The 19745-nt window shown below is 32.9% G+C and overlaps 3 protein-coding genes across 4 annotated transcripts; all 3 read left to right on the plus strand.

Moving 5' to 3' along the window:
• The first annotated feature begins 392 nt into the window (after positions 1 to 392).
• LOC128173994 (uncharacterized) lies at positions 393 to 1721 on the plus strand. Its single transcript, XM_052839644.1, has one exon. It carries the CDS (start codon positions 393 to 395, stop codon positions 1719 to 1721), a length of 1329 nt encoding a protein of 442 aa, XP_052695604.1.
• Positions 1722 to 3542: 1821 nt separating this feature from the next.
• LOC128170770 (uncharacterized) lies at positions 3543 to 18531 on the plus strand. 2 transcript variants are annotated; one of them, XM_052836541.1, is made up of 2 exons: positions 3543 to 3686; positions 16396 to 18531. In XM_052836541.1, exon 2 carries the CDS (start codon positions 16421 to 16423, stop codon positions 18053 to 18055), a length of 1635 nt encoding a protein of 544 aa, XP_052692501.1. In that variant the 5' UTR covers positions 3543 to 3686; positions 16396 to 16420; the 3' UTR covers positions 18056 to 18531. The 2 variants fall into 2 exon arrangements, with proteins under 2 accessions (XP_052692501.1, XP_052692500.1); XM_052836540.1 differs by lacking the exon at positions 3543 to 3686 and adding an exon at positions 14436 to 14516.
• Positions 5795 to 7438, plus strand: LOC128170772 (uncharacterized). Its single transcript, XM_052836542.1, has one exon. It carries the CDS (start codon positions 5816 to 5818, stop codon positions 7436 to 7438), a length of 1623 nt encoding a protein of 540 aa, XP_052692502.1. The 5' UTR covers positions 5795 to 5815.
• Positions 18532 to 19745: the final 1214 nt, after the last annotated feature.

Here is a 19745-nt window from a genome sequence, read left to right on the forward strand (position 1 = left end):
TCAAAACACCGGTAATAAGATATCAAGCTGCCTAGCCTTATTTTTTTTTTCAGACCATGGATCCGTGGCGTAGTGCCCAGGATGTTTTACGGTGTCATCACTGTGGTGGGAGCACTGGATCCCCATTGTTCTGTGACAATTGTAACACACATCTATGTAAAACATGTGTAGGGGAACATCTCTCAGATTTTCTTAAAAATCATAAATTGGTGTCATTTGGAAGGATGGGATCTACATATAAATTTTTAAAACATTCCTTAAATGTATGTGACCTTTTCTGTGAACAGTGCGACCATCCTATTTGTAAATTCTGCATATCCTTTAAGGAACACCACGGTCATTATGTAGAAGACATTTTGAAGAGTTTAGAAAGCAAAAGGCATGTATTACAGATGGAGTTACAAGCATTAGAGAAAACAATCCAGCCTATATATCAAAAGATTGCAACTAACATCCAAGTTCAGAAGGTGGACTTGAAGAAAAACAACAAGATACAAATAACAGCTATTAGGAAACATGGAAAAGATTTACACAGGGAAATAGATAACAATACTAAGAAACTTGAAGCCGATCTTAATGAAATGGATACAGAACTCCTGACTGTTCTCACTAAAAAGGAAGATGAAATAGCACACATCAGTTCTGAAATCTCAAAGAATATTGCTGATTTGAAGAATTTAATTGCCTCGAATGATGTAAGTGTTGTCTCTGCACATAAATCCAGAAATGCGGAATTCAGAAGATTAATCCCAAAACTTAAGATTTCCTTACCACGATTTACTTCTCAGAGAATCAACAGGGAAATGATACAGCTTGGCTGTCTTTCTGTGGTATCTATTGAAACAACAGAACATAACTTCGTGACAAATTCCCCAGGTATTGATTCTTCTTCTTCAGACAGACCAACTATTGCAGCTGTGCCATTTGTCATCAAAGAAATAAATACTACATCTGGAGAATCTAGTGGATTACGCAGTGTTTCCTGTCTAAATGACGAAAATATATGGACTTGCGGACAGGACAACATTATGCAACTTTACAGCCTTCAGGGAAAACTAGTGAAGTCAATCAAAACCAAGTCGGGGAACAGGCCAGAGGACATAGAAGTGACAAGAAATGGGGATCTAGTCTATACTGATGAAAACGATCGAACTGTGAATGCAGTGAACAATTCACAAATTGAGACTTTAATCAAAACCAACGAGTGGACACCTAGTAATGTCTGTAACACATTCACTGGTGACTTTCTGATTTTATTGTACAATGATGATAGCAAACAAACAAAAGTTGTGCGTTACTCAGGCTCCTCAGAAAAACAAAATATTCAATTCCACAATGGACATGCTCTCTATTTATCACATGGTAGTAAGTGCATCTGTGAAAACAGAAATCTAGATATTTGTGTATCTGACTGGGGATCTAATACAGTGGTGGTAGTCGATCGTGCAGGGAAACTTCGGTTTGTCTACACTGGTCCTCCCTCTAAAACCAAAGACTCATTTAGTCCACGCGGGGTCACCACAGACAGCCAGAGTCAAATACTGATAGCAGACTATTATAACCACCGTATCCACATCATAGATCAGGACGTTTTTTTTATTCGCTTTATTGAAAAATGGGAATTACAGTATCCATGTGGTCTTTGTGTTGACACTAAAGACAACCTAATTGTAGCTGAGTATCGTACAGGCAAAGTAAAGAAAATCCAATATGATGTTTGAACAAAAGCCTCAACAGTATTTATTGAATACGAATTCTGTGGGGAGGGGGGTGGGGTGTTCTAGATTTGATCCAAAAAGAAGTGTTGTTTTGCATTCTAGATATTAACATGTTGGTACATGTGTAAGTAATGGCCACGTAACGTAAAACTTGGATTTTCACGGATGAAACCAAAGTATTATATTTAGATAATCTATATGCAGATACATTTTAACTGTAATTGTAGTGTAGATTTGATGGAATAACAAAACGTATATGATCGTACAACATATGTTACCCATTGCAAAATATGATTTGGGAAAAGTGGGAAAGGAAACTCGATACAGTAAAAAGGTATATGTGTATGCACGTTTAAAAATCTTACAGTCTGTATTTTTTAAAGTAAGATAAAGTGTATTCAATTTTGTGTTTGCAGATTAGTTTTTATTTCATTTGAGGCCAGACTAAGTTTTATGTTGATGAAATGACCTGTAAGCAATACTCAATTAATCCAATTGTGTAAAGCTCTTTCTACCGCTGAAACAGGTAATTTCACTTCTAAATATTCCTTAGTGTGTTCGTTTTAGATTTAATGGTTTACGTATTTTTTTTAACAAAGCTTAAAATTTCGAGGTTAATTGTTGCGATAATTTAGTGTCGAGTATTTACGGTTTTTGTAGAAAACGTCGATTGTTTTCTTCTCTCTACTGTTTATCATTGTGATCGTATCGTATGCTTATTCTGTTTAATCGCCCATTACCTATCATTGTATGTGTTCACCTGCTATTAAATGATAACAAAAACATGTTTGTATTCTTGTTTTCATTTCATGAATATTTTTCATTTCAAATGACAATAAAGATACAAGAAATTTACGATGCAAAGTACATATATCTCATTTTTGTAGAGGACCGTTTTTGCACCGCTTTTGTTTTCTATTTTTCTGTAGGTTTTTGTTTTAACACCGCTTGTTATCACAACTTTTTCCCGCACAATACTTATATATCAAAATTCAAGTATTCTACAAAATAAAAATGAAGGGAAATAATTGTTTTCACATTTTTTTTAAATTTTTCAAATGGCGGTGATATAAAATTTTAAACAGTACGTCAACTGATTTATTTTTAAACAAATTTTTACGAATTCGCTATAAACTTATTCATACAGAAGTTCTTTAATGATTTCATGAAATCTGTTTAAAAGTCTTTTGCTGGTTGCACATATAAGGAAGTTTACTGTGTGTATGTGTATAAATTTTAAATAGACTGGTTTATCATTGCACACATCTGATGTCAGGCTGAGCTGCATGATGATCGCGTGACCTGTTTGACAAGGGAAACAAATATCACAAATATTCTAAATATCAATTAAAAACATTTTTCGCTCTTGTATTCAATTTAACAGAATATTTCATTTCACGAATAGTTCTGGTTGGTTTGATTTTTTTTTTGGGGGGGGGGAGTGGGGGTGTGAGGGATGGGGAGGGGGACTCTTACGGGGATGGTTTTTTTTAATATAAATGTAAGTCTCTAATATTATGAAAATTGTGTAATTGTTAGATGCTTTTAACTGTAACTAGTAAAAATGAAATAAAGACACTAAACATTCTTATAATGTTGTGTGAATTGTTTTGCAACTTTTATCAATTATTTATTTTTTTCGTTTTTGAGAACTTTAAGTTTATTTTTGATGCCCATAACTTAAAACACTTAACTTAAACACAATATACAACACGTATTGTCTGAATACCGAGTGACGGAGACCTAAATGCGACATTTCTGGCAGTGTTAGATCTAGATGGGATCGTTTTAAAGAAATCGTATGCCGAGCTACCTTTATACACACTCAGATAAGCATTTTGTATTGATTGTTGTCAATAGCTTATCTTGTTGGCATAGCATTGGCCATTTCACAACTTCATCCTACACTGATAAACACAAGAGGAGGCATATCGGTCATTATAGAAACAACGTTAACAACAACATAAGGTAAGACATATATATTTGTTATATTTAGTAGTATATTCGCACTATATAAATCTATATAGATAAATAGTCAATAATTGTAACATTAGCTCGTCCGAAAAATATTGACCGGTCAATATTTTCTTGATATTGACCGGCTAGGAATAATATCTAGAGAACGTTCCCTCTATTTCAAATAATCGCCTCTGATTTGTTGCTTTGTAAACGATGACGTAAATAACTCTTCGCGACTCCAAAACAAGGTGACGTCATAATAGACAGTCAGTCAAGGCAAGTAAATAACGGACGCGCAATGCGACGGTTTGCTATCATAAAGGATATAAGGATTTGCGAATTACTGTGAAGTAAATTCAAGTAGAACATCTGTGTGTTAATACTTTCGGTCGGCGGAATATCACAAGTGACCGTTTGATGCTGAGAATATTTTGGAAATGAACTTTGCACAAAAATGAATTTGTGAATTCATTGTTGAGCTGAGAAAATTACGGCGATCTGTTTTCAATTACTTTCTTAAATTTTGGTTTGTTTCTTCATATAACAAAACAAATGTCGACTGTGTTTTCGGGCAACATTGATTATATTAGCCCCCAAGGGACGAAATATTGCCCGACGCGAAGCGGAGGGCAATATTTCCGTCCTTAACCCAGTCAATATTTGTATAATATTTTTTATGGAATCAGCCTCTCATTTTTTCATTGCTTTAAATAATATAAATTCGTTTTCGATATTTTTAATCTTTAGTTTTGCTAGTTCATTTTCCGATAACAATCGGGGAGGGTTTCAAAAAAATGAATTGAAAAGGTGATAAGAAAAAAATCAATAATACCTGGCGTTTTTTTTTACGGACAAATATTGGAAAACGAGAGTCAGATAAGATTTAAAGCGCAGGCAAACATATCTATGAATTTAATCCTGGTTCTGTTTTTAAAATTTTGCGAGAATGTAACCGTTAATGTTATATTAAGTTGTTTAGTTAAGTTTGTTTAAAAATAATTTTAAAATGATTGAAGATATACAACGGCTTATTTTCCTCATCCTGGTTATTACTTGAAACACATTTCTATAAAAAAGAAGCTGTACATGCACCGAGAGTTCGAATCTTTCCACGGCAATAATAAGCTCGCAATTGCATGTTAAAGATGTTCCGGATTTTAGAATTTATATCATATCGATTCAACTTTGGAATATTAATTACATCACGTGATTTTGAGTGACAGCAGTTGTCAATGGAATATTGGAGATAGTTTTATAGAAAAAACATGTAGTGATGATAATTCATGCACGGGATAATTTATAATGCGCGTGACATATAATGACAATAATAAGACAATAAATTGTCTTAACTCCTACTGATAAAAAAAATTATACACTTTATATGACCTTCACGTTATTTAAAGTGGGGCACCTAACGAAAAAGGGACAGGGAAATGCTCAGCGAATCTAGATGTTAAAATATTCTTATGATAAATTGATAACACAGAGATTTGTTTTATCTCTTACAAAATATATTGTTCGCAGTTGTGTTTTGTCTCCACCTATTTTGATAATTTTCTAGCCAAATCTATCGAAATCCGAGGTCTTGTCTTTCTCTTGCTGAAAGCCACGTCGAAATGTTTACTATCAGTGCGCATGCAGTGCTAAACAAAAGACATGGTTAGCACTTTTCACTGTATAGGCCGTCTAGAATTATTAGTTTTAGCGATAAATTAACAAACGTTAAGATTTTACAAAGCGTAATCTTTGCAAAGTTCATTCCTTTAACTTTGCAAGATAATTCACATAAGTCACGGGATTAACGCATTTCATCGTATTTGCGCTAATTGAGATGTAGTGTCTCTTTAGATAAAAAGAGAATTGCGAAGAGCAGGATGAACAAAAAATATTTTCAAAATAATGAAAACTAACTAAAGGCTGTAGGCAAAAAAACTGGCATAATTACATAAACAAAAAATACCCATTCAATCATAGCTAAATTGCAAAACAAAACGATTGCATTATTAATCTACAACTTGGTGTGTTTGGATATTTCGAATTCGAAAGATATAGAATATAATAATCGTTGAAAATAAAGATTTCCTTTTAATTCAGATTTTTTGAATTTTTACAGGATTAAAATAAAAAATTCGTCCGTCATGGAGGAGGGAAACATCGAAGATGCCAATAGCCCTATTCATTGTGACCTATGTAATGAACCTAATCCGCCATTACACTGTGAAGAATGTCAATGCAATGTATGCTTAGCTTGCGTGGGCAAACACCTGTCCGAGTTATCCAAAGATCACAAAGTTGTTGCATATCAAAAGCAGGGATCAATTCCTAAATATATAAAATGTCAAAGTCACGCAAGTGAGCGTTGTGAACTCCACTGTCAGAGATGTGACTTACCAGTTTGTAACACTTGTCTTTTGTCCAACGCTCATAAAGGTCACACTCTGACTGAACTAATGGAAGTAATTAGGTCAAAGAAAGAGGTCATTGAGAAGGATTTTGAAGAAATACAACAAATCACGTATCCTAAATACGAGGAAATTCTAATCCAATTAAAATCTGACCAATTAAATGTAGACTCCTATTTTGAAGATCTAACAGAAAAGATTACCAAACAGGGACAGGAATGGCATGTGGAAGTTGACAGACTTGTCTCCAAACTACATAATGATATCTTAGCGAAGAAAAAAAATCACATTGCTTCCCTCCAGCGACAAGAAGAAGACATCGCTAGCACAATATCTGAAATTAAGCAAAGCATTCAAGATCTGAAAAGAATTTTAGATTTAGAAGACTTTTATTCGACAGCCGTATATAAATCAAAAAATGCGGTATTCAACAGATTTCCAGAGAAGCTATCTTTCCCGAGTTTTCATCCAAAGAAAATCGATACAGGGCACTTAAGTAGACAATTCGGTGTATTTACGACCGAGAGTCGATGTTCTTTCCAATCCAACCTTTTATTAAAGAGTTCATATACCATTGAACAATTTGAGTCTGGGCATAGATGGATACGTGGCTTGGCCTGTTTGAGCGAATATGAGATATGGATTATTGGTAGTGATAATTCTTGGAGTTCTGATAGTGATAAGCGTATGAAGCTTTTCACTACCAAAGGTGAACTACTTCGGTCAATTAAAGCAAATGACAAACCTGTTGCTATAGCAGTAACAAAGAAAGGCGATCTTATGTATGCTGATGATTATGAAAATATAAACATAGTGGAGGACAATCAAATAAAGGAAGTCATAAGGTTGAAAGGATGGAAAGTTCTAGAACTCTGCACCACCCTATCTGGTGACCTCTTGGTTATCATGAACGATGGCAAAAACTCGTCAAAAGTTGTACGTTACTGTGGCCCCACTGAGATACAGACGATACAGTTCAATGACCATGGTCAATCTCTTTACTCTCCAGGTGGAAAGAAATATCTAGTAGAAAACAAGAACTTTGACATATGTGTTGCTGATCATGACGCCCATGCCGTAGTAGTGGTAAATCAGGATGGAAAGCTTAGATATAGGTACACCGGTGAGACTGCCTCTGAAAAATCGTTTGACCCAAATGGCATTGCTACGGACAGTCAGAGTCGGATTATAATCGGAACAGATAAAGACTGCAATATACATGTACTAGACCAGGAAGGACAGTTTCTTAGCCAGATATATATGCGTGTGTATAGCCCGAAAGGTTTCTGTGTCGATGCAAACGACAGCCTTTATGTTGCCGACTACGAAAAAATTTATAAAATTAGATATTGTTCGTGAATATGACTAGATAAAAACATTACAGTGACTACATGATTTTTTTTGTTTCATTTAAATTCGTTAAATATTTTTGACCCACATATAATAGGGTTTTTAGACAAAAAAGGATATGAATGCAATTTCAAGGTTTCAATATGTCAACTATTCATATGCAACATAAATCGGTCGCATTCAAATATGATCATATAATTTCTTTCCTGTATGTACATTGTCAAAGTCTTGCGTTTGAAAAATGATTTACTCATATACAATCCCATCTTCCCTAATCAAGGGTTCCCGATACACCACGCTTCTCATTATGAGAAGCGTAGTGTATCGGAAACCCTTGGTTAGCGAAGATGATACAATACAGATTCTCAAACTAATGTGGCTCTCATGATTACATAACGTTCTTCAAGTCGACGTAATTATTCTGCATGATGTGATATTTTTTTCTTGCATTTTACCATAGGCCATTTTGCAAATAAGAAACATAAAAATGACAATTGTAATGTTTTTTTTTATGGATTTATCATCTGAACATGAGCAGTATGCTATGCTAAGATACACGAATATCTTAAATATGAGAATATCATTTCTTCGCATGCTTATTGATTTTCTATTTTAAAGTGTATCAGTTTATATTATTTATTTAACACCATTTAAATAACTGATTATTTTTTTAATAAAAGGTTTCTAAGACTATTACTTTACAAAAACAGTTTTTTCTATCCCAGAACAGGATAAATTTGGGAGTAAAAGTGCTGAACGCAGTGTTTTAATTTTAAAAGGGCATAGTCACGATTTGGGTCAATATTATTTTCATTTTATTATTTTCAATGCATTAGAAATGCATTTCTAATGATCAAATAAAATTTGAGAGTCATTCGTAGAGTTATTAGCAAGATACAGGGCTCACAATTCTTTGTCATGTAAACAAGGCTCTTGCCCTGTTTTTGTTTAAATAGGTTCATTATATCAGTAAAAAAATCGTTCTCCAGCTTATTTTGTCTATCGTGTTATTTCTTTTAAGCATAGATAGAAAGTTCCTAACGGTCGCCTATTAAGAATATCTTTTTGAAGCATTGTGAATATAAAAATCAAAAAAATAATTGTTGACCAAAATCGTGACCATGTCTCTTTAATATATTGATTCAGGTTTTATTTACTTTTGATGCATGTAATTGTATTTTTAAAATTCTTTAAATTAAAAATCTGATATTGTTTTTTGTACATGTATCTTCTTTTTTTAGTGATAATGTAATTGAAGAAGAAATGAGCTGTATTTAGCCATTCTCATACACAAATAGTTTTCCGTTTTAGTATTTTTTTCTGTTCAATGAACTATTTCTAAACTGCATCTTGAAAAGTATGTTTTTTTTCTGTCTAATAAATGATTATAAGAGTAAGACACCTTTCATTCATTACATCTTTTACAGGGTTTTGCCATGCTATGGTATGTGATTTTGTAATTTGTTTGGAATGCCGTAAGAGGTGTATACTAAGCTATCAGAAATGAAATCCTTAATCTTATGATATGATATGCAATAGAATTTGAAATAAAGCCCCAGCATAAAGAAGAGGTCCAATAATTTCAAAGTACATTATCAAAAACAAACCACAGAGATAACCAGTACTTTGCAATGTAAACATTTGTTCTTTTTAAAAAATCATTCAAAACTGAATTGAAATGATATGTTGCATGTTATGGTATAGAATTGATTGTTATGCTTTAACGAATGCGCTATGCAATTTGTATGGTATAAAACTTAACTGTTATTCTATGCTTAAGTCTATGTTGTAAGAAATATGCTTGAACTGACTTCTAGTATATTACATGCATTATCTCAAACCGATTGTGTTTTTGCTACTTTTTATAAGAAAAAATAGTTTTCATTTGCATACAATGCAATGAAATGCAATATGATTTTCAAACTTGTCAGTAATTAGAACTAAAATACGCATAGTTAAGTTTCTTATCCATTTTTTCTTTTATACTTAAATTCAATTAAAAATCACGTGTAAAACCTTTTTGTTTCACATATACATGTAATCATTAATACTGATAAGTTCACTATTTTGTTTTGCCGAACGGATTTCTTAAAATCTACATTGTCTTTATATTAGTTTCTCCGGCAAAAACGCTTGAAAAATATACGATATGCTTTACCAAATGATTTACTTCTTCTCATAATGCCTTTTTTATCGGCTAAATAAATTATCCATATCTTATAGTAGCATGCCTTGCCGTGATCATAATATAACACGCATGCGTAATAATCTGCTTGGCATTTTGGAATGATGGGCCTTATTTTCTTAATTGTTTGTAGTTTTGTGGTTTATTATGTATATACTGTTCAGATATATATCGTGTAACATTGGTAAGAACGTCAATGAGAACTCTAGTACTCCACTATTGCTCGGTCACATCGATCATCGACTTAAATTGTCTTAGTCGATTAATCGTTATAAAGTGAAGAAAGAAATTCAAAACATTGTTTTCTCTATAACGCGGTAATTTTGGGGCTTCGAATAAAAAATAGAGTTTTCTTTTCTCGGCATTTTTAATCACATTACACTCTGTTAAATCAAACGGGTGTCCCTAGAATGTTTTTCAGTGCTACAAATTGTCCTCTGTTGAATTTGTAGATGAAGCATTTTTTTTTGGTATTAAATAGAAGTGCTTCATTATGTAAACATATGCTTAAAGATTAATGTGTGGTTCTCGTAAACAGTTATTTATTGGATTAGATGTTTCTATTAATCAAAAATTTGATCCGATCAACTCGTTCAAGGCGTTTGTTTTTCATATAGTCATTAACATTAATTGTTGATTTGGCACGGCACGGGATAATAACTAAAGATGAAACAGGTCACATTTGATTTGTCTAAGATGATATGGAGCTAAACTATGTGTAAACGTCACAAGAAAAGGGAAAAGCTAAGACATTAGCTAATGGATATCTAGATAAAATGTTCTTTTTTTAAATTTATTTGAAACCAAATACATCTATAGTGCGTATTATCATAAGTTTTTAAATTATGTTTATTATGGATGATGGTTAAGATACGGTGTATGTGACAGTAGAATTAGGACACACAGTTTCAAATAAATGAACAAGTACTATATCGCTATCGCTCGACTGAGGGCTCCAATTAGTCGACTTAACCAACCGAGTAAAATTGACATCCCTAGTAAGAAATCAATTAATTCCTTAAATAATATATATTTATTGAAAAACTTAAAAACTTATAAGTGAGGCCATAAAAAGAAAAACTAGGGAATGGTACAGGTTGCGTAAAATTAAACCAGAAAAAAATACTTTTTTTCCTTGCCTCAAATGTGTGAATGTGAGACATAATTTAGCCAGTTCAGAACTAGTGTGCTAACACTTTTCATTATTTATCTTGTATTCAAAGGTTTGTAGTGTGTGTAAATTAAGCATAGTAAGTTTGTCGACAATTTCACATATAACATGCATGGTTTAATTTATGTGGTCAAATTAACATAAGCCCATACATCCCATAAACTGGTCGCAGGTGAATGATGCTAATAAAAACTGCTAGGCAAAATCCGACTTGCAAGGTAAAATACGGAAGTTGATACAATAAGACAAGGACACATTTGTTGTTAATAAATGAGTGGAGAGAGTTGTAAATTGTAAATCAATAGACGTGATCAAAATGGACGATAGAACATAATATCTTGGTGTGCCTATTCTGCTGAATATTGTGGCTAATGATAGTTTTAATAAAATGTAATACATTTCATATTTATTTCGTTTCGCTAAAAATATAATTACCCATACACTATAAAGATACATTGTATCTATATTTAAAGTATTTAAATTCTTGAAGAGGAGTTTATCGAGACCCACAGGGTCTAAATTTTCAAAAACTGCATAAAATGCAGATGATGGTTACGTTACATCTTATACTAATAATTTCTTTACATGTTTCATGTAAAAAAAAAAAATAAAAAAAAAATTAAATTGTTTTACTTACTAAAAGTCATCTTTAATTGTTGCATTACTTGGCATTTGTAACATTGCATTTACATTTTTTAACAACATGATGTAGCGATACACGTTCTTAAAGAGGTTACTGGTATCAATTTAAATGATAGGTGGTATAAGTTGCAAAAGTTGTCATAGTCACCCAAGTGAGCGTTGTGAACTCCACTTGTCTGTTGTCAAATTCTAATTAAGGTTAAATTACACTCTGACCGATCTAATGGAAGTTATTAGGTCAAAGAAGGGGGAAATTAAGAAAGATTTTAAGAAATACAACAAATCATACATCCGAAATACGAAGAAATTCTAGTTAAGATAGAAACCGATCAATCAAATGTAGATACCGACTTCGAAGATCTAACATAGATAGTAACCAAACAGGGAGAGGAATGACATTCAGAGATTGACGAAATCATCTTCAAACTTCACATAGATGTCTCTTAGAAGAAAGAGAGACACTTTACTGCCCTCCAATGTCAGAAAGAAAGAATTACATGTATAATATCTGAAAGGCAGAGCATTCTGGATTTGAAAAGAATTTTAGATTTTAAAGACTTTTATTCGACCGCCATATACAAATCGAACTAGATGCTGTCATTAGACAGTAATACCAACACCAAGGTTTTGCCCATAAATAACACTGTTAACGTTTTGTACCAGTTTATGTAAAAACGAAGGCTACATGCAAGTTTCGGTAATATACTTGAAAATCATAATTTTCATAACTGAAGGATGAGACCCCTTTCCATATGATAATACACATGAGCAGCACTTTATGTGCACTTTGAGGTTGAACTGTTTACATGTGAACTTTAAATTAATCAAAAATCTTAACATTTCATATCACAGAAAGTATATGGTCTATATAATTATTACAAACACAATTAAATTATGCCCCCTCTCCGTGGGAGTTGCCGGCTTTAGATTTGCTTCTGTGTAACTACATGTACATGTACATAATCGTGTGCATGGATTTAGAGAAGGGGTGGGAGTGAGGGGTCCAGACCCCCCCCCCCCCCATGACAATTCATTTACCCGTTTTATCAATAGTAAAATCACCAAAATACACCTGGGACTCCAATGCCCTTACAGACATGTAATTGCTCTAACCTATTGCGATTCAATGTTAGGTAACATTACTTTGGGGGAAAATATTATATTTATTCTTAATTGTTTATTTCAAAAGGAAGTATACATTACATGTCCTGCACCACCTTAAAGCTGTTATCTACCTAATAAAATAGTGCAAGGGGTTTTGAAGAATAGGACATAAAAATACATGCATGTTACAAATAACTGATCTTTGTCTGAAGTTACGTACACAACACAGCTCTACAGGCCTCATTAGTGGGTACTAGCCTAGTTTTACCTAATTCTTCGATTAGATGGGTTTCACGTGGTGTATGCGTTTTCCATATGCAGAAAAGGATTAGTTAACATGCGTAAACATTACTTTTGTGATGATCAGCTAATAGGATTCACATTGTGCTCTTATTGGATTATCATAATGATGTAGACCAACATAGGTAAGCACAATGCATGTATAGTAGCACAATATTATGAGACACTGGTATGTACATAAGCATTATTTTCACTTTCTAGATAAGTGATCTCACTTTTCTAGCATACTATCATCTTTAAATATTTAAATAAGCTTATCATCGTTACCTATCCTATCGCATTTGGAAAGTTTCTGTCATTTTAATTGCAAAAGTTATTTTTTCATTTGTCAGACTTTCACTATTGAGTTGACCCAATATTGACCCTTTAACAATTTCGTATTAAATTTGTGTATAACATGTATCAAGTGTCAAATACAATGTAGGCCATGACCCTATGGGATTGTTCTGACCCCATGAAACAGGAAAATACAAAAAATCCTCTTATGTCATTATGATGCATCAAATAGTGTAAAGTACATGACCCCCCAGGTGCTGTCTTTAACCCCCCCCCCCCTTATGAAGTAGGAAATGATGATACACTGTATATTTTGATAACTTTTGAGATCCTCATCCCTAAACCATATGATTTATTCTTGCTCTTTTGTGTCATCAAATTAAATATAGTTTATGCCCCCTTAGAGACACCCTGACATTCTAGAACTAGAAATGATAATGAATTTTATCTTATTCATATGTAGTGTTTGATCCATGTGGGTAATTCCTAGCCTAATGATGACACTGCTTTGTTTAGGAGACTTTACAATTGGCCGAAATAAGCCAATTCACATGCATATAACATTTTGTTAATAAATCACAAAAATTAAATTAAGCAATTTCCAAAAAGTTAATGTGCATAATAAAGAGAGAAAAAGCAATCAATAAATGATTTAAAATTTGCTACTGTACACATGTAAGAACGTAAGAAGACTAAATATTTGGAACCAGGTTTAATTGGGGAGGAGGGTGTGGATGTTGAGTATAAACATGTAAAATTTCAATCATTTAATGTTATTAATTTTAACTTGTCAATGAATATAAGCTATTGATCCCATGGTAGAAATATGACTTCTGATAATATCTCAATAGATAATTTGTCAATCATGCAAGATATAATCTGATTTTTTTTTAAGAATAACATTTTTTACCAGTTTAAAAAACTTTGTAGACCCCAAATCATACAAGAAATTAATGATGCAAAGTACATACATCTCATTTTTGTAGAGGACCATGTTTGCATTGCTCTTGTTTCTATGCTGTATGAATTGGTTTTCCAATTTTTATCAATTTTTTTTTTCATTTTTGAGAGCTCTAAGTTTATTTTTGATGCTCATAACTTAAAACAGTTAACGTGAATACAATATTTAATATAATATAATGACACATAATCAGACGTATTGTCTGAATACTTTTGACGGAGACCTAAATGCGACATTTCTTGCAGTGTTAAATCTAGATGGGATCGATTTAAAGAAATCGTATAAAGAGCTACCTTTATACACACGCAGATAAGCATTTTGTATTGATTGTTGCCAATAGATTTTCTTGTTGGCATAGCATTGGCCATTTCACAACTTGTTCCTACACTGATAAACACAAGAGGAGCCATATCGGTCATTATAGAAACAACGTTAACAACGACATAAGGTAAAACATATATATTTTTATGAAATCAGGCTCTCAATTTTTCTGTGCTTTTGAATAATATGAATTCATGTCTTCGATATTTTTAACCTTTAGTTTTGCTAGTTCATTTTCCGATAACAATCGGGGATGGTGTCAAGAAAATGAATTGAAAAGGTGATAAGAAAAAAAATCAATAATACCTGGCGTTAAATATTCGGGGAGGGGGGTTGTCTAATTTTATTTTTCTGTTTTTATCATTTGAAATGCTTGAGGAATGCATTTCTAATCATCAAATGAAATTTGGGTGCCAGTCGTTGGGTTTTAAGCAAGATACAGGGCTCACAATTCTTCGTCATGTAAACAAGGCTCGTGCCCTGTTTTTGTTTACATAGGTTCAATATACCAGTAAAAATCGTTTTAAAGCTGGTTTGTCTATCTTATTATTCATTTAAAGCATAAATAAACAGTTCCTAATGATTAACATATTTATTTTAGGTCTAAGACTGGAACTTTCACTTCAACATTCGAAATGTAAACAAACGCTTTGTTTACAAAGTGAAGAATTGTAAGCTCTGTAACTCGCTTATAACTCATCAGATGACACTCAAATTTTGGTTACCTATTAAAAATGTCTTACTAAAGCATTGTAAACATCAAAATCGAAAAAATAGTTTTTGACCAAAATCGTGCCCCTGTAAAGCGCAAGCTAACATTTTTATGAATTTAATCCTGGTTTTGTCTTTAAATTTTGCGAGAATGTAAGCGTTAATGGTATATTAAGTTGTTTTGTTAAGTATGTCAAAAAATAAATATAAAATGATTGAAGATATACTACGGCTAATTTTCCTCATCCTGGTTATTTTTTGAAACACATTTCAATAAAAGAAATTAAAGCTGTACATGCACCGAGAGTTCGAATTTTTCAACAGCAAGAAAAAGCTCCCCATTGCATGTTATAGATGTTCTGGGTTTTGAATTTATATCATATCGATTCAGCTTTGGAATATTAATTACATCACGTGATTTTGAATGACAGCAGTTATCATTGGAATATTGAAGATAGTTTTATAGAAATAAACAGGTAGTGATGATAATTCATGCAAGGGATAATGCGAGTGACATATAATTACAATAATAAGACAATAAATTGTCTTAACTCCTAATGATAAAAAAAATTATACACTTTATATGCCCTTCGCGTTATTTAAAGTGGGGCACCTAACGAAAAAGGGACAGGGAAATCTCAGCGGATCTAGATGTTAAAGTACTCTTATGATAAATTGATAACACAGAGATTTTTTTTATCTCTTACAAAATATATTGTTCGCAGTTGTGTTTTGTCTCCACCTATTTTGATAATTTTCTAGCCAAATCTATCGAAATCCGAGGTCGTGTCATTCTCTTGCTGAAAACCACGTTGAAATGTTGACTATCAGTGCGCATGTAGTGCTAAACAAAAGACATGGTTAGCACTTTTCACTGTATAGGCCGTCTAGAATTATTAGTTTTAGTGATAAATTGCAAACGTTAAGATTTTACAAAGCGTAATCTTTGCAAAGTTCATACCTTTGACTGTGAAAGATAATTCACATAAGTCACGGGATTGACGCATTTCATTGTATTTGCGCAAATTGAGATGTAGTGTGCATTTAGATAAAAAGAGAAATGCAAAGAGCAGGATGAACAAAAAATGAACAAAAATTAAGGTTGTAGGCAAAAACGGCATAATTACATAAACAAAGAATACCCATTCAATCATATCTAAAATGCGAAACAAAACGATTCCATTATTAATCTACAACTTGGTGTGTTTGGAAATTTCGAATTCGAAAGATACAGAATATAATAATCGATGAAGATTAAAATTTCCTTTTAATTCAGATTATTTGTATATTTGCAGGATTAAAACCAAAAACTCCTCTGTCATGGAGGAGGGAAACATCGAAGATGCCAATAGCCCTATTCATTGTGATCTATGTAATGAACCTAATCCGCCATTACACTGTGAAGAATGTCAATGCAATGTATGCTTAGCTTGCGTGGGCAAACATCTATCCGATTTATCCAAAGATCACAAAGTTGTTCCATATCAAAAGCAGGGATCCATTCCTAAATATATAAAATGCCAAAGTCACGCAAGTGAGCGTTGTGAACTCCACTGTCAGAGATGTGACTTACCAGTTTGTAACACTTGTCTTTTGTCCAACGCTCATAAAGGTCACACTCTGACTGAACTAATGGAAGTAATTAGGTCAAAGAAAGAGGTCATTGAGAAAGATTTTGAAGAAATACAACAAATCATATATCCAAAATACGAAGAAATTCTAGTCCAATTAAAAACTGACCAATTAAATGTAGATTCCTATTTTGAAGATCTAGCAGAAAAGGTTACCAAACAGGGTCAGGAATGGCATGTAGAAGTTGACAGACTTGTCTCCAAACTACATCATGATATCTTAGCGGAGAAAAGAAACCACATTGCTTCTTTCCAGCAACAAGAAGAAAACATCGCTAGCACAATATCTGAAATTAAGCAAAGCATTCAAGATCTGAAAAGAATTTTAGATTTAGTAGACTTTTATTTGACAGCCGTATATAAATCAAAAAATGCGGTATTCAACAGATTTCCAGAGAAGCTATCTTTTCCGAGTTTTCTTCCAAAGAAAATCGATACCGGGCACTTAAGTAGACAGTTTGGTGTATTTACGACCGAGAGTCGATGTTCTTTCCAATCCAACCTTTTATTAAAGAGTTTAAATACCATTGAAACATTTGAGTCTGGGCACAGCAGGATACATGGCTTGGCCTGTTTGAGCGAATATGAGATATGGATTATTGGTAGTGATAATTCTTATGGTTGTGATAGTGGTAAGGGTATGAAGCTTTTCTCTACCAAAGGTGAACTACTTCGGTCAAAAAAAGCAATTGACACACCTGTTGCTATAGCAGTAACAAAGAATGGCGATCTTATGTATGCTGATGATCATGGAAATATAAAGATAGTGGAGTACAATCAAATAAAGGAAGTCATAAGTTTGAAAGGATGGAAAGTTCTAGACATCTGCAGTACTCTATCTGGTGACCTCCTGGTTATCATGAACGATTACAAAAACTCGTCAAAAGTAGTACGTTACTGTGGCTCCACTGAGAAACAGACCATACAGTTCAATGACGATGGTCAATCTCTTTACTCTCCAGGTGGAAAGAAATATCTAGCAGAAAACAAGAACTTTGACATTTGTGTTGCTGATCATGACGCCCATGCAGTAGTAGTGGTAAATCAGGATGGAAAGCTTAGATATAGATACACCGGCCAGACCGCCACGGAAGAATCTTTTGACCCAGTTGGCATTGCTACGGACAGTCAGAGTCGGGTTTTGATTGCAGCAGATAAATCCCGTAGAATACATGTACATGTATTAGATCAGGAGGGAACGTTCCTTAGCATTATTAAAATGCCTATGTACATGTACAGCAAGACAGGTTTATGTGTCGATATAAACGACTGCCTTCTCGTAGCCGATTCTAATAAAGTGTATAAAATCAAATACTGTACGTAAATAAGGCTTTTGTATATATTGTTACAAAATAAAATATTTTATTAAAATGAGCTAGATAAGATGTTAAGATGTTTTATTTGGCCATTGCTCACTGTACATTTAGGCATCATATTTATATGCAACATAAACATGTTATATCCATAATGCATATACATAGAAAATTTGAAACAAGAGCAATACTGTATTGTTTTAACAAAGATTGTCATAGCGTTAGCATTTCTTGTCTTATTGACAGACCTTTTTTAATAAAAATTGCTGTACATTTGATGAAATTTTGTTCATTGCTGTTAAAAAGATGGTCAATAAAAATTAGAACATCTTTTCTTACTGATGGACAGTGAAACAAAACATTTTTTCTTAAGTCCTCCAACATTGGACAGTGAAATAGAAAATGTACTTCATTTTCAATTTGTCTTAAATTACAAAGTTGACATAATCTATCCACACTATCAATTCCCTCAAATCTACCCTTTTCAATACGTAATTATTTGTGTAAGGAACACCCAAAAGAGGCTAATGCCTGTTTTAAGGGGTAGCTTAAAAAGGAGAGGTAACTCTCACATGCAAGTTGTTTTTTAAACATCACATAGAAAGCACACTTTGGTGAATTGTCTAACCATTCCTGTAGGGCACAGTCTCTTACCCTTTGGTTCAATTCTGACATAAAGACCTTTGGATCTCCAGGGCCACCACATAACCAAACGTCCCCAAAGCCGTAGTGATTTAAGACTGATTTCAATTTAGATACCCAGTTTGGAGTTGATCGATTGCTGCACAAATCCAAATTGTAAAACATCTCGAAACACTGTCTTGGATATCTTGAAGTTTCCATTTTTTGTATTTTCAGCCAGTATTATATATTAAAATGAGCTCAATGCGTATGATATATCAGAATCATTATCTCGAACTTTGACATAAATAAATAAGTCGTAAATCGACATAGATAAAGGGCACTTTAATATGTTGATAAAAAAAAAAGTCCTATGTCACATAATGACACTTCATTTTGTAATAATATTAATTAAGTCAAATTTAAGTTTTGGTAAGTTACTTTATCCATTAAAATTGAGATCATCTCAAAGAAAATGTTATACTTACATGATTTAATTGTGTTCTGGTATGTCGACATATTTATTTTGCATGATAACCTTCTTTTCTTGCATATTGACAAAGTCCGTTGTGCATTCATGCAAAATGGCAAAAATGTTAAAGGATCATGATCACAATTTTGGTCAAAAATTATTTTCCCGATTTTAATGTTTGCAAAGCTTCAGTATGATATTTTTATAGGCGATCAAAATTTAAGAGTAATTCGTTAAGTTTTAAGCGAGTTAAAGAGCTTTCTTAACAATTCTTTACAATATCAACAAAACTTGTTTGTTGTTTACATTTTGAACGTTGGAATGAAAATTCCAGTTCTACACCTAAGATGAATGTGTTAAACGATAGGAACTGTTTATTTATGCTTAAAATGAGCAAGAAGATAGACAAATCAGCGTGAACAAGTTCACCCCTGCGAATGTTATTGTCATTTAAATTTTAGACCACGTGGTTTTATTTGACCCTTTCAGTTTCGCAGTAAAAATCGTGCCTCGTATTAATAGTCTATTTCATAGAATCTAGGTACTTGTAATCAAATCTAAAATCTAGAGTTTTATTGATTTGAAGCTGTATCTTCATTAATTGGTGG

The sequence above is a fragment of the Crassostrea angulata genome, chromosome 2 (assembly GCF_025612915.1).
Source record: "Crassostrea angulata isolate pt1a10 chromosome 2, ASM2561291v2, whole genome shotgun sequence".
Lineage (NCBI taxonomy): Eukaryota > Metazoa > Mollusca > Bivalvia > Ostreida > Ostreidae > Magallana > Magallana angulata.